Source organism: Rattus norvegicus, chromosome 4, assembly GCF_021556685.1.
Source record: "Rattus norvegicus strain SHRSP/BbbUtx chromosome 4, alternate assembly SHRSP_T2T, whole genome shotgun sequence".
NCBI classification, from domain to species: Eukaryota; Metazoa; Chordata; class Mammalia; order Rodentia; family Muridae; genus Rattus; species Rattus norvegicus.
In genome coordinates, this window is record NC_141537.1 from 68603516 (window position 1) to 68618198 (window position 14683).

Below are 14683 nucleotides of genomic sequence, written 5' to 3' on the forward strand. Positions count from 1 at the left end.
AAACTAGTAGAGTGAAAAATAAAATATTTTAAAAAATATTTTATTACACTTAATTGTGTGTATGATTGTGTGCACGTGTGTACACACACACACACACACACACACACACACACACACGTACCATAGTATGCATGTGGAGGCCACAGGGAAACTGTAGTTGTTTCTCCTCTGCCACCACGTGGGTCCAAGAAATTGAACTTGGATGTGTCAAGCTTGGTAACAAATGCCTTTACCCACTGAGCCATCTTACCAGCCCTGAATTATGTTTATCAAAAATGGAACTGAACTCAATGTACACAAATGCAGTTTCAAATTTTACATTAGCTGGTACTCCCTGGGACTAAGGTATGGCTTGCGTGTGCACAGTCACTGCTGCTAGGGCTACTGACAACTGGCTACTGCCCAAAGGCTGAGGAAGAAACCAGACACCTCGCCTGCCAGCTCTCAGCCGGCAGAGGAGAGGTCTTGAATCACTTGCATTTTATTTTGTATTTGATCAAAATAACTACGTTTTGGTGTTGCTAGGAGTCAAACCCAGGGCCTTACACTGAGCATGCTAAGTATATGTTTATGGTCCCCTAAAAACTAGAAATCTAGTCTCAGAAAAGAGACAAACAAAAAGACTTCTCTAAATTTTGCTTAGGGCAAGCCCTTCAGAGATAAAGAAAAAAAAAATACTTCAAGTTACAGGACCATCATAGTCAACAACGACTAAACCTAGAAAACCAAAAAAGTTGGCATTGAACCAATGCAGTAAAACAAACAAACACAAAACAGCCCTAGTGAAAACACCTTATGAATAGCAAGGTATTAAAGCAGATAATAAGCCAAGATAATATATTTGAAGTTTAGAGCAGTAGCCAAGGGCTAAAAGGCCCGAGCAGATGAAAAAGCTCTCAGCTGGAAAGTGCTTGTTGCATAAGTATGAGGACCCGAGTTTGACTCTCAGGCACCCACGATGGGAGGAGGGAACCAACTCCCAAAGTTTTCTCCCAACCTTCTATGCATGGCCCATGCTTATGCAAGTCTTCTCACACACATTCATCATACAAGCACACAATCACAATAAATAAAAATCAAATTTAAAAACTGCCCACAGCAGAAACACAAAGTGGGAAAACAAACTGACCCCTATGTTTTAAAAATCTATATACTCGGGGTTGGGGATTTAGCTCAGCGGTAGAGCGCTTGCCTAGCGAGCGCAAGGCCCTGGGTTCGGTCCCCAGCTCCGAAAAAAAAAAAAAATCTATATACTCAATCTCAATCAGAAAAGAAAGAAAACTAAAGTACGCTGTGAGAGTGGCAGAAGCCCAAGGGCTTGATGAGTCATGGCAAGGCCAAGAAAAATAAGAACTCTTGACTTTGCTGGGTGACACAGTAGCACAGGTTCATGGAAAGGAACTCATTTTGCCTTCTGACTCTGACCTGGTACAACCTCCAAGTCCACCAACGAGTTCTTTGTAGCACTGTATTTTGTACTAGCAAAAGACTAAAGACACAATCATCCTGAGAGAGGAAAACAAACTACACTACATACAATTGCTAAAGAGCCACACGGGAGGAGCAGATGAAAGAAGTCTCCGATGATTCAAACAGAGCAATTACCAGGACATTTTAAAGATATTTAAGAGACAGAATTGTGTATATAAAGTAGGCTACCTTTTATGTAAGCAAAGAAAGGAAGCAAGCAGATGGCTTTATGTGTACCTGTGCATATATACAAATTACCTTGTTTTTGCAGGATAAACACAGAAAGGAGCAATCAGAAGCACCAAAAATGGTGACCTCAATGGGAACAGGGTAAACAGACACAAGCGACTGAGGATACTGATTATACAGAGTTCTGACTTTTAAACAAGTATTTGTTTTAAATTTCATCAAAAATAAACTTTAAGAAAGGAAAAAAGGGCATAGTTGAGTCACAAGGCACTGTTTCTTGGATTGATAATATACTTTTCCTCTTACTTGTACCATATCTTTTTAAAATGGCCTCCCTGTTTTACAAACACAATCAATAAACTTTACCTCTGAAGTCTTCAGAGAACCAACTGAACCCAAGCAATCCTGGCTTCTCTGGTTAATAAAGCTATGGGCAGCTAGCTACCTTGTTGGCTTAAAGTCCCAGCTTTGGCCATGGCGAACTTAGACTTTTAGGGAAACCTGGTACATCTTCTTCTAGTACATACATAGTCTGGCTAGCTCCAAACCTACCCAAGATGAAGCCACTCCTGCTTTAAAGACATCTGATCAATAGAGTGAGCTCAAGAATTCTCCATCTGCTACAGAAAGTTTCTCTCCTCCCTTATGTTCTGCCTATGGGTTCAAATAGAGGCCCTAGCAGCCATCCTGTGACACAAAGAAACCCACTGTGAAAGTAAAGCTGGTTTGTTAATGACTATTATACCACTTTCTTTACCTTGGTAAAGAATTACCATGATAATTCAAGAATTAAATACTTGATGAGCGTTTATTAGTTCATTGCTTCAACTTTTGTAAAGATTTAGGTTTATAATTTAGTTGTCACATTCAAAGACAAACTGATGGGTTGGCTTCAAACCTAACCAGGTTTGTACATACCAACAACCTTGTAAGCCTGTGATGAAACACACAATGCTATTCTCACTATGGCTTAAAGACTTCCCCAACTAGTAGGACTGAATGACAATAGTATGCTAATCTCACATGCCAGTCAGTACCCTTCCATGGAGTCTGAGAAGCTTCCTGTTACTGAAAGCAAAGCATTCCTCAACTAAGACCACACACCAAGCAAGCTCACAAATGTTACTTACCAGGACTGCTTCATCTGCACATCCTGGGGAGACACATACTTGGGTCTGCGACAAACCTTTCTGACAGTGCCATACACAAGGTTCTTCTGCAGAAAGGCTGAAAAAACATTCCAATGAAAAAAACACATGTACACACACACACACACACACACACACACACACACACACACACACACACGGGGGGGGGGGTGTACATGCACAACAGTAATGTTCTATAAACATAAATGGGTTGGATGGATAATACAACATGTAAACCCAAGATAGGTCTTAAAAATAAGGCAATTTTATACATTTCAAATATTCATAAAGAAAATAGGTATCCATAGGAGACTGAGTTTAATAAATAGAGAAATGATTAGTAATTGATGCATCAATTATACATGAGTGCCTTTGAATTGTCCCTTCCAACCATATTTAAAGTAATACTTTGCTCAGCAATTTTTTTTCAGCTTAGATGTAAAAAAAGATCCAGCCAAGCCTGAAACCAAATTACTGTATCTTGAGTTAATGAAATTTATATGTAATAATTTTGTCCTTATATCTTTTTTAAATTTGAGTAAGCTGACTCTAAAGCAGTTTTAATCAACCTTTCAACTCTTTAATAAACTAAGCATTTGATTGACCCTTATCATCAGATTCACTCCAAGAACTGAGGATGTGTATCATCCACCCTGTATTGAAAATAACAAATGTCTAGAGGGCGTGTCTCCTAGGAGGTGCTACTTTTACACTTAAATATATAAAGCTAACTTTTACTTTCATTTTAGGAACATTTTAATATTAAAAATTATAGCTGTTTAGAATTTACCTGTCTTTGAACATAAACTGTATAATTACCGGAGGGTGTGCGTGTCTCTTACACTGTAGCTAAACACAGTATTTCTGGAGTCCACTGTTCACATAGCAGCTTCCATAAACCTTCTGACACTCATCATACAGCCTCTGACTGATGCTCTGCTTATTAATGCACTTGGCTGATTATCTATAATGAATCTCAGATGACCTTTCCCTAGTGAAAACAGGCTATTCAGGATGTATAGACTGGTTACACGTATGTTAGATATCTTCTCTAACCTTCCATGGAGAAAAAAGAGCCCTTTCCCTAATAACCTTGTTGTTTCCTTAATTCATACTGTGGTAGATCCCCAAAGGAGCTCGCTCTAGAGGACTCTGCCTGTTGATAGCCAGTGACTAGAATGCCGTTACTCTGCTTCTAGATGCCTGGCTATTGCCTAGAGTTGCCTAGAGTTCTTTCATGAAAAGGATCTTTACCAGAGCTGGTCTCCCCAAACATACAGTAAGTCATTTAGGCTGCTGTCTATATATATTTTGAAAGTATCTGCTTCCCAGTCATCAGTAAATGTGTGTGAAAGTTTGGTTTGAGACTCTATTTCATTATATATAGTAAAGACTGTGTAGGTGAAGCCAATGACTTTCATCCTTTCCTTTGAAGATACTATTATGCACCAAAAAATAAAAGTAATGGGCAAACTGTGACCACCTAATGACCTTAGGTCAGGCCACTATGAACATGATTTTTCTTGATATATGCCTGTAGACATAGCTAGATCCTGGTCCTAAAAGTCTGTTCTATCTCTAGAGACTGAAGTCCAGATTGAGAACTAGAAAGGTATGTCTGAATATTGCTGATGCCAAGAAGTGCATGCTGACAGGAGCCTGATATAGCTGTCTCCTGAGAGGCTCAGCCACAGCATGACAAATACAGAGATGAATGTTAGCACCCAACCATTGAACTGAGAATGGGGTCCCCATTGAAGGAGTTAGAGAAAGGATTGAAGGAGCTGAAGGGGTTTGCAACCCCACAAGAACAACAATACCAACCAATCAGAGCTCCCAGGGACTAAACCACCATCCAAAGAGTACACGTGGACAGAACCATGGCTCCAGCTGCATATGTAGCAGAGGATGGCCTTGTTGGGCACCAGTGGGAGAAGCCCTTGGTCCTGCCAAGTGTAGGGGAATGTCAAGGCGGGGAGGTGGGAAGAGGGAGTGGTTAGGGAGGGGGAACACCCTCATAGAAGAAGGGGAATGGGAGATGGAATAGGGGGTTTATGGATGGAGAAACCGGAAAAGGGGATAACATTTGAAATATAAATAAAAAATTTCCAATTTAAAAAAAAAGAAAAGGAAGATAGATGTGCCTGACATTTTGTTGTATTGGATGTATGTTTCCCAGATGTTTAAAGGAACTATTCTAAACTTTGGTCAGCATCAGTTAGAGCAGCGACAGCTGCATAAACTGCTCTACGAGGCAGTCCTGACTTTCTACCCCGTGCCCTCCTACATACTAGCATCAATTACAGTGACTGTCACTTGTGACACTCATGACTGGTATCCTCCAGTAGAAGTCGTTCCCCTGGAGAACAGAAGAAACTTCTCTGAGAGGCAAGACAAGCTGTGGGGAGCCTTCCTCAAACAAAACCACAAGTGCTGCAATAGCACAAGCCAAAAATAACTGGCCCAAAGCAAGCAACCAAGTGGTTTGAGGAAAAATCACTAATGGCACTTTATTGCTTTCCACACAGAACAAAATATACAAAATAGTGAGGGGAGCCAGCACACTGCACCAAAACCAAGCCCTCTGACTCCCTTTAACATGCTGGATTTGCAAGATGCCAAATATAAAATATTATATGTAATCAAAACTGAGCAGAGCAGACGGTATGCTTGCCTGGAGATGGCATGACAGACTACAGAAAAACTGAAAAAACATTCTCACAAATCAGCCCCTGAAGAACTAGCCAAGGGGAAACTGGTCTGCTTTTGTCTGTTAAGATATATGGGGAAATCATCTCAGCTCCAGTTTCTGGACACTACATGTACAGAACTTTTAATTAGTGTGTGCTAAAGCGGACCGTCCCATCCAGGCTGAAAGAAGAGGCGGTAGCTTCCGTGCCACAGCAGGAGTAATGGGCACACCATGTAACAGAGCCAGCCACTTGGGTCCTGTTGGAGACTGAGACGAACCTTCAGAAACAGAACAGCCACACCACTCACTGTCTTTCCATCCCCTTATCCTCACGTCCTCAAAGCACATCTCCCTGACAGCAAAGGACAGTGTCATCTGTTGATGGGTCTCTCTGCCTTTTGGGACAGATATATCCTCCTTTCCTTCTTTATAGCAACAGCCCAGGCCCCAGGTTAATATGGGAAGCTGGACTCTACTCCACAAGTAGGAAGTACCTTTGAAGTCTAACTCATAGTTGTGCTTTCCAGCCTGGAACTTCAAGATGGCTGCCTGGGCATCAGCCCCCGGAACACAGAATGACAAGTAAGCCTTTTCCACATCACTGCTGCTGATGGTGGTCACAGGGTGCCCTGTGCCCTGTGAGGGAAAAATCCAGAGATGTCTTAGAGTCAAGAGCCTATTGAAGATGAATTATTAATATAAATATAAAACAATGAAATGAATTAATCCGGTGGCTGTATTTCTTTACCTTGTGTTAGTCCCCAATGACTACACAAAGAAACCAAGATCTATTGAAAATTGCACCTCAACAGCTGACCAATTAAACAATCTATCTTTACTTTTTATGTTAGTCTGGCTACCTCCCAGCACCATCCCATGATACCTGCATATTATTATTGATCTGGCTCTTTAGACCTCTTCTTCATGGCTCTAATTTCTCCATCCTACCGGCATATCTGCCCTCCTTCTCTCCTTCCTCTAGTTAGCAGACATCCTACCCTATTCTCTACTCTGCCCAGCCACTGGGTGATCAGCATTTACTGACAAGGCAGGGAATAAATGGTAAGAACTATTTACACAAACTTGAGACAGGAGATTCATGTATAAGCACTACAATGCTGTGTTGGGATTGAAACAAGATTTGAGGACAGAGAAATCCACATCAGACTAACCCAGGGTACACTGTACCCGCATATAAAACCTTATGTCTACAGCCTATGGTGATGAACAAAGATGCTGTCAATCCAGCCTCTGTTTTAGACAGAAAATCTTGTTATAGGAAAAGAGGAAGGTACCAGAAAGCAGAGGGAGGGGATCGGGAGGGGGTACAGAAGGGAATGACATGACTCTCCTGAACCTATTCTTGTTGACAGAAGACAGTAACTACAGGTCCTGCTAAGCAGGGTAATTGGGATATGATCAACAAAAAAATCATAGAACAGCAGCAAAAAGCATAACTCAAACAGGAAAAGGTACTTACCGTCAATAGAAAACATGACAGGAGAACCAACTGTCATGATTTGCCTTTTGACCTCCATGCAGTAACATGAGCATACCCAACACACACAGAGAGAGAGAGAGAGAGAGAGAGAGAGAGAGAGAGAGACATACAGACACAGACAGACAGACACACACACACATACACACACAGAGAGAGACATACACACAGACACAGACAGACAGTCAGACACACACGCACACACACACACACACACACACACACTTACTTCAAAAAATCTTCAGAACAGATGACACAATCCTTCAAATGACGGTAAAATATCAACAGCAAATTCACATAGGCTACTTAACTCATCAGCTCAAAAACTGCTGCCTCTTGTAAAATGGCTAGCTATTTTACCACAGTAACCATTTCCCGTAACTCGCTGCGACCCTCTTCCCAGTTTCCAGTCCAGACCCTTCCATGTCTCTCCCAACTCTTCCTCCTTCAGTTGGCCAACAGTTTGCTGAAACTGGGAGACAGTTGCTTCTCCCAGTTTCCCCAGTACTACAGCTAGAACTGTTAACAACTGTCCTGGCCTATCGGCTCACTCATCTTCACTGGTTCATCTGTCTCCTAGCAATACCTTCCCCTCCAACTTTCCTTTCTCGATCTGCTAGTCCCCTCCACCCCCAGCCCCCCAGCTGGCTTTTTTTTTATATCGCAGAAATCCAAGAGGCCACCAACATTTGGTTCTTTCTATTCAGGAGAAACTCCCTCTCTCTGTTTTAGTCACTGGGAATGAACCTATTTGTTGTCCCTTTTCTTGATATTTTCTTCTAATTTTTTATTCTCAAGCTTCTCTAATTCCACCCATATTTTTTCCAGTTCCATTTAACCCTTTTTATAAACAAAATAGCCTAAAATGAGCAAAAAGAGAGAGAGGAAAAAAAAAAACTACTGCTAAAAACCATGGGAAGCATGTCCTAACAACAGCCTCAGTACATCTTTTAAAACACAGTATCCATCCCTCTTTTCCTGCCTTTTGCTCTGTAGTACTTGAAATCAAACCTCCCTAGCCTTGTTGTAAAACGTGGGTTTTTTTCTTTTTTCTTTTAATGTTTCTTTTTCCTACAAACAGCCCCATACTAGGCACCATTTGTAGCTGTTCTCTGCAGGTTCAATTTCAAATGCAGTAAGCATTTGAACATATGAAGACCAAGTGTAAAAATGTTTTTAGATCATTAAAGGTGAGAGCAAAATCTATGGAAGAATGGCTCAGGTAGAAGACTGATACTGGTTCTTATTTGTATAATGCCATGAAAATTGGGCAAGCCATAGCTAAATATTTTAGATCTCAAAACGCACGGTGCTTTAACTGTGGAAGATAGCCATTTGTAGAGACTGTAACCAAGCCACCCTTGGAATGACTGGTGCTTTAATTGTCAGAAATATGGTCATTTCTAAGGGCATCTCTAAGGACAATGGTTTTTCTAAACATAAACAACAAAGAAGGCCTAGTTTCCCAGGATGTTCAGGCAATATGGCAAAGGGTTACAACTGGACCAACAAATATAAGTCCAAGAGAGATATCCAAGGCAATTTCTTGTCATCAGAAATAAAATTGGAGGCCTAACTCTAGATCCTACAGCAAAAGTAGAAGCTTTTCCCCCATCAGCCAGGAAATAAAACACAAGCAGGAAAACCCCAACCATCTTCTACTGAAGATCTAATGCATGCTACTGTGGGTACTGCTGCTCTAGACTCAGCCATAGTCCCCTAGATCCAATGGTACAAAATAACTACTGGAGTTTACGGTCCTTTGCTACCAGGGACAGTAGGAATGGTCTTGGGAAGGAGTGGATTGACTTCCCAAGAATTCATTGTGCACCCAAGAACTATAGATAAAGATTTCAAAGGAGAAATTAAAGTCATGGTCCATGTAAAAAGAGAGATGCAAGTGAGCACAGGCGACAGGACTGCTCAGCTGTAACCGCTTCCCTATATCAAAGGCAAGGCTGTTCCAGCAGAAAAACCAGGTGGACTTGGAAATACAGGAAAACACGTGTTTTGGCAAACAGTTGTTAATAACGGAATCCAAAATTAAAGTTGCAAGTGAACAACATTAAAATAGAAGATTTGGTGGATACAGGAGCTGATGTAACTATCATCTCACAAAAATCTTAGAATTTAGAATGGCCACTTCAAAAGGTGTACACCTAGTTTCTAGAAACTGTATTCACACAGCTTGGGTACGGCTCTCATCTCATCACCTCATTTGAGGAAATAAAAGTGACATTTACTAAGAACAAGAAACCCATGACTTGGTACAACCTCCAACAAGCCAGGGAGCACAAGTACCCATCAGGCCCCAGATGATTTTCACTGTGGAAGGGGATCTCTACATAAATGGCTTTCTTCACACACTGCATTCTATAAGTCTCCAGAGACTCCTTTTGATCTCAGCCATTGTGGACATCTTCAAATAACTGACAGTGAGATACCTGGTTTGGGTTCCAAACAATGGTATTATATAAATCATTATTCTCACTCAATCCTATCTTCTAAAATTGTAGAAACAGGCAAGAAAGGCAATTTGAAAGCCTTCAACATTATACTACAGTTGTAGTAGGTACTAATTGCAGAGTTCTCTATTAACTAATAAAATCAATGAAAAAGCTGCCATCATGACAGTTATTTAATATTAAATAACATTCATGAGTTACTTAGCCTTAATTAATGAACAAAGATGTCTAATTGTTTAAAGATAGGCTTATAAAGATATAAAGTCTTCCAGGTTATCTGGAGATTCTGGTGTCTACCAAGTTGCTTCCTTTGTGCTTTTTTTTGGAATGGCTCCTTCATCTCATGTAAAGCAGCATCCCTTCTCACCACACATACCTGTCGTCCGTACTCCTGCCAAGAACCAAACTCATCCATCCAGTACCAAGCCCACTCAGTAGTGAGGATGAAGTGTGGGGGCTTGGTGACCGAGGAAGCTGTGGAGAGTCGGCGAGCCAGAGTGTGACCAAGCTTCATGGAGTTAAAGTCCAGATTATCAAAGTGGAAGCCAGCGGCTGACTCTGTGTATACAATCCTGCAAACAAAGTAAAGAGCAGATGGAAACTTTCCAGTCAGACAACACCGCCATTGTGCTTCCATCTATGAGAACACACGATGGGAAGATACGAACAGCAAATATGTTGTACTCAGTTCTCTGAATGTTTCTAAAGGTGGGGAAAGCTGCTTTTTAGGATCAGTGCTTCTCCTCTGTGATACAGAAGACCAGATATTATAAAAATTCTGACTGTAAATACAGAAATGTTGGTTAAAATATTCTTCTTTAAAACAATCAGGGCTGGAAATACGGCAAGGGCAGAGCAGTAACAGCACCCTGGGTTAACCTCCAAAGCTACAAAAACAAAAGGCATTATGAAACTGTCAGAATGTGCAGAAATCCTTACAAGACAAAATTAACAATAGCTAGCATTTGCTGGCACCTGCATAAAATAATTTAGGTTTAGAAGACTCAATCTTTACAACCCTATGGGATAGGACTATTAGTACCACGTAACAAATGGAAAAGTAAAAGCCCATGAATGCTAAGAAACACATCTGAGCAAATACAGCCCACAAACAAGGTATAAAGGAGACAGTCTAACTACACAGCTACACTGCAAGCCACCAGTCCAGGCTCCTTTCAAAATGTGGTAATGCTCAAAGACCAAAGGGAATCACAAAACCAGAAAGGAAAGTGAGGACAGTGTCAATGAGTAGGACAGAGTTGTGGTTTTAGCAGCCAAGATAAGGGTAGGGACACAAGCAAATGTAGTATCTGAGTAAGAATGGAGGCCAAATCTAAGGAGAGAGGTTTTTTCCCCTCTAGTGCTGGGTAATGAACCAAGGGCTTCCACACACACTAGGGAACCACTCCTCAATTGAGCTACAGTCCCAACTCTCTCTTAATTTTGAAGCAGTCACTAAGTTGTGCAGGCAGGCCCTGAACTTGTGACCCTCCTGCCTCATCTTCCCAAAGAGACGGTATTACAGCCCTGTACCCCTAGACCCAGCTCTGGAAGCTAGGCCTGGTAGCACATCCCTGTGATCCTAGTATTTGGGAGGTCTAGGCAGGACCAGAAGTTCAAGGTCATTCTCAGCTGCACAGTGCTTTGGAGGACAGGCAGTTACTTGAGACAACACCTAGACAAATGAGAGGGAAAGGGAGAAGGAAAGAGAGAGAACAGAGACAGAGTTCCATACAGATAGATCCCAGAAACATGTCAAGGCAGTCCGTAGGAAATTCACCTGCATACACATGGGCTCCCCAGAACTTTCAACCAGTCAAGCCTCCCACAAGTTTTAGGATGTTTCACACTTCTACGTGAGAATTAGCTGTAAGGATAGTGATTCCCAAAAAAGCAAACACAAACTCTCAGGAGGAATTTACTTCACAAGGATTTCCAGATGACTGAGACACAAACTACCATCTAAGGATGCAAACAGTGTAAAATGGTTCTTCCTAATTATCAAAGCCTACAATGGGATTAGAAACTTCAAAAAATAAGCAGGTAAACTGGAAAAAACAAGAAGATTTATGAGTAAGTAATAAATCATAAACTTTAGAGTCACAGATGGCCTCACTAGATCTCAGATGAGGCTGAACTCGTGGCCTGGGAATCCGAGAAGAGTCCCTGTAAACGCAGCAAAGAGGAAAGGGAGTGGAGGAGACCTCAGGAGAATGAATGGTGAAGCGAAGAACGTTCAGGGCGAACAGCACACACTTTATCAGAATCCCAGCAGCAGTTCTAGAAGGGACCAAGTCCAAGGGTGTGGTGTGCATAAAAATGAGAAAGACACAATTCTCCCAAACTCACAACAGCCATTGTAACTTCAAGTCAAGAATACAACCAAGTAATCTGTAAGCTGATAGATTTTAAATTCCTAAAGAACAAAATGGCAAGAAGCAGGAGGAGGAGTAAGGAGTGAGGGGAGGAGCCTTTCCTTTCCAGATGGCAGAACCTAGTATTGAGCTTCTATGGGTCACAGTGGGGGATTGGTAGACAAGAACTGACCAGAGACAGGGAACAGACAAACACACTGAAGAGGGGCACCCAGCAGGGGTGTAAAAACATGGTATCTGACAACTAGAACTAAAATGAAATGTGTAACATTTTACCAAATTTGGCTCTCTTTAGGTGGTTTTAAAAATAAACATCTAAAAATGAGTAGACACAGAGCCTGTATGATATGAGTGTGCTTTGTAGTTTAAATTTTATGACAGGTATTTTAATCATGAGCAAATTAATTAAAACTTTTCAAAGTAGTTATTGGAGAAACTGGTGAATCACCTAAAGATGAAATTGGGCTCAAATTTAATCACATAAAAAAGAGAATTTAGGAGACACCGCCGGAACCTGAAAGAAACAGACCGGATAAACAGTTCTCTGCACCCAAATCCCGTGGGAGGGAGAGCTAAACCTTCAGAGAGGCAGACAAGCCTGGGAAACCAGAAGAGACTGCTCCCTGCACACACATCTCGGACGCCAGAGGAAAAAGCCAAAGACCATCTGGAACCCTGGTGCACTGAAGCTCCCGGAAGGGGCGGCACAGGTCTTCCTGGTTGCTGCCGCTGCAGAGAGCCCCTGGGCAGCAGCCCACGAGCGAACTTGAGCCTCGGGACCACAGGTAAGACCAAATTTTCTGCTGCAAGAAAGCTGCCTGGTGAGCTTGGGACACACGGAAGCAGAATTTCTCTAGGACCGGGCACGTTCTGTGTTTACCGGAAGTCCCACACCCGCGGATCCCGGCCCGCAGCAGCTCTCTGCTCCCAGACCCGGTGAGAGAGAGACCCAACCGCCTGGTCAGGTGGGCACTCCTGAGGCTGCAGAGCGGAAGAGACCACCAACTCTGCTCACCCCTGCCCACATCCCTGGCCCAAGAGGAAACTGTATAAGGCCTCTGGGCTCCCGTGGGGGAGGGCCCAGGAGCGGCAGGACCCCTGCCTGAGACACCGCCGGAACCTGAAAGAAACAGACCAGATAAACAGTTCTCTGCACCCAAATCCCGTGGGAGGGAGAGCTAAACCTTCAGAGAGGCAGACAAGCCTGGGAAACCAGAAGAGACTGCTCCCTGCACACACATCTTGGATGCCAGAGGAAAAAGCCAAAGACCATCTGGAACCCTGGTGCACTGAAGCTCCCGGAAGGGGCGGCACAGGTCTTCCTGGTTGCTGCCGCTGCAGAGAGCCCGTGGGCAGCACCCCACGAGCGAACTTGAGCCTCAGGACCACAGGTAAGACCAAATTTTCTGCTGCAAGAAAGCTGCCTGGTGAACTCAAGACACAGGCCCACAGGAACAGCTGAAGACCTGTAGAGAGGAAAAACTACACGCCCGAAAGCAGAACACTCTGTCCCCATAACTGACTGAAAGAGAGGAAAACAGGTCTACAGCACTCCTGACACACAGGCTTATAGGACAGTCTAGCCACTGTCAGAAATAGCAGAACAAAGTAACACTAGAGATAATCTGATGGCGAGAGGCAAGCGCAGGAACCCAAGCAACAGAAACCAAGACTACATGGCACCATCGGAGCCCAATTCTCCCATCAAAACAAACATGGAATATCCAAACACACCAGAAAAGCAAGATCTATTTTCAAAATCATATTTGATCATGATGCTGGAGGACTTCAAGAAAGACATGAAGAATTCCCTTAGAGAACAAGTAGAAGCCTACAGAGAGGAATCGCAAAAATGCCTGAAAGAATCGCAAAAATGCCTGAAAGAATCGCAAAAATCCCTGAAAGAATTCCAGGAAAACATAAATAAACAAATAGAAGCCCATAGAGAGGAGACACAAAAATCCCTGAAAGAATTCCAGGAAAACATAAATAAACAAGTAGAAGCCCATAGAGAGGAGACACAAAAATCCCTGAAAGAATTCCAGGAAAACACAATCAAACAGTTGAAGGAATTAAAAATGGAAATAGAAGCAATCAAGAAAGAACACATGAAAACAACCCTGGATATAGAAAACCAAAAGAAGAGACAAGGAGCTGTAGATACAAGCTTCACCAACAGAATACAAGAGATGGAAGAGAGAATCTGAGGAGCAGAAGATTCCATAGAAATCATTGACTCAACTGTCAAAGATAATGTAAAGCAGAAAAAGCTACTGGTCCAAAACATACAGGAAATCCAGGACTCAATGAGAAGATCAAACCTAAGGATAATAGGTATAGAAGAGAGTGAAGACTCCCAGCTCAAAGGACCAGTAAATATCTTCAACAAAATCATAGAAGAAAACTTCCCTAACCTAAAAAAAGAGATACCCATAGGCATACAAGAAGCCTACAGAACTCCAAATAGATTGGACCAGAAAAGAAACACCTCCCGTCACATAATTGTCAAAACACCAAACGCACAAAATAAAGAAAGAATATTAAAAGCAGTAAGGGAAAAAGGTCAAGTAACATATAAAGGGAGACCTATCAGAATCACACCAGACTTCTCGACAGAAACTATGAAGGCCAGAAGATCCTGGACTGATGTCATACAGACCCTAAGAGAACACAAATGCCAGCCCAGGTTACTGTATCCAGCAAAACTCTCAATTAACATTGATGGAGAAACCAAGATATTCCATGACAAAACCAAATCTACACAATATCTTTCTACAAATCCAGCACTACAAAGGATAATAAATGGTAAAGCCCAACATAAGGAGGCAAGCTATACCCTAGAAGAA

The 14683-nt window shown here is 42.2% G+C and overlaps 1 protein-coding gene across 5 annotated transcripts in view; it reads right to left on the reverse strand.

Moving 5' to 3' along the window:
* The window catches only part of Parp12 (poly (ADP-ribose) polymerase family, member 12), a 74317-nt gene that overhangs the window by 36313 nt on the left and 23321 nt on the right, over positions 1-14683 (reverse strand). For all 5 annotated transcript variants that reach the window (XR_015685626.1, XR_015685627.1, XM_087658030.1 and 2 more), the window contains 3 exon segments: positions 9839-10034; positions 5994-6135; positions 2790-2886 (listed from right to left, as the gene is read on the reverse strand). Coding sequence is in view for 3 of the 5 variants with exons in the window: in XM_087658030.1 (XP_087514156.1) it covers positions 2790-2886; positions 5994-6135; positions 9839-10034 (435 nt within the window). In the remaining 2 variants the exon portion in view is untranslated.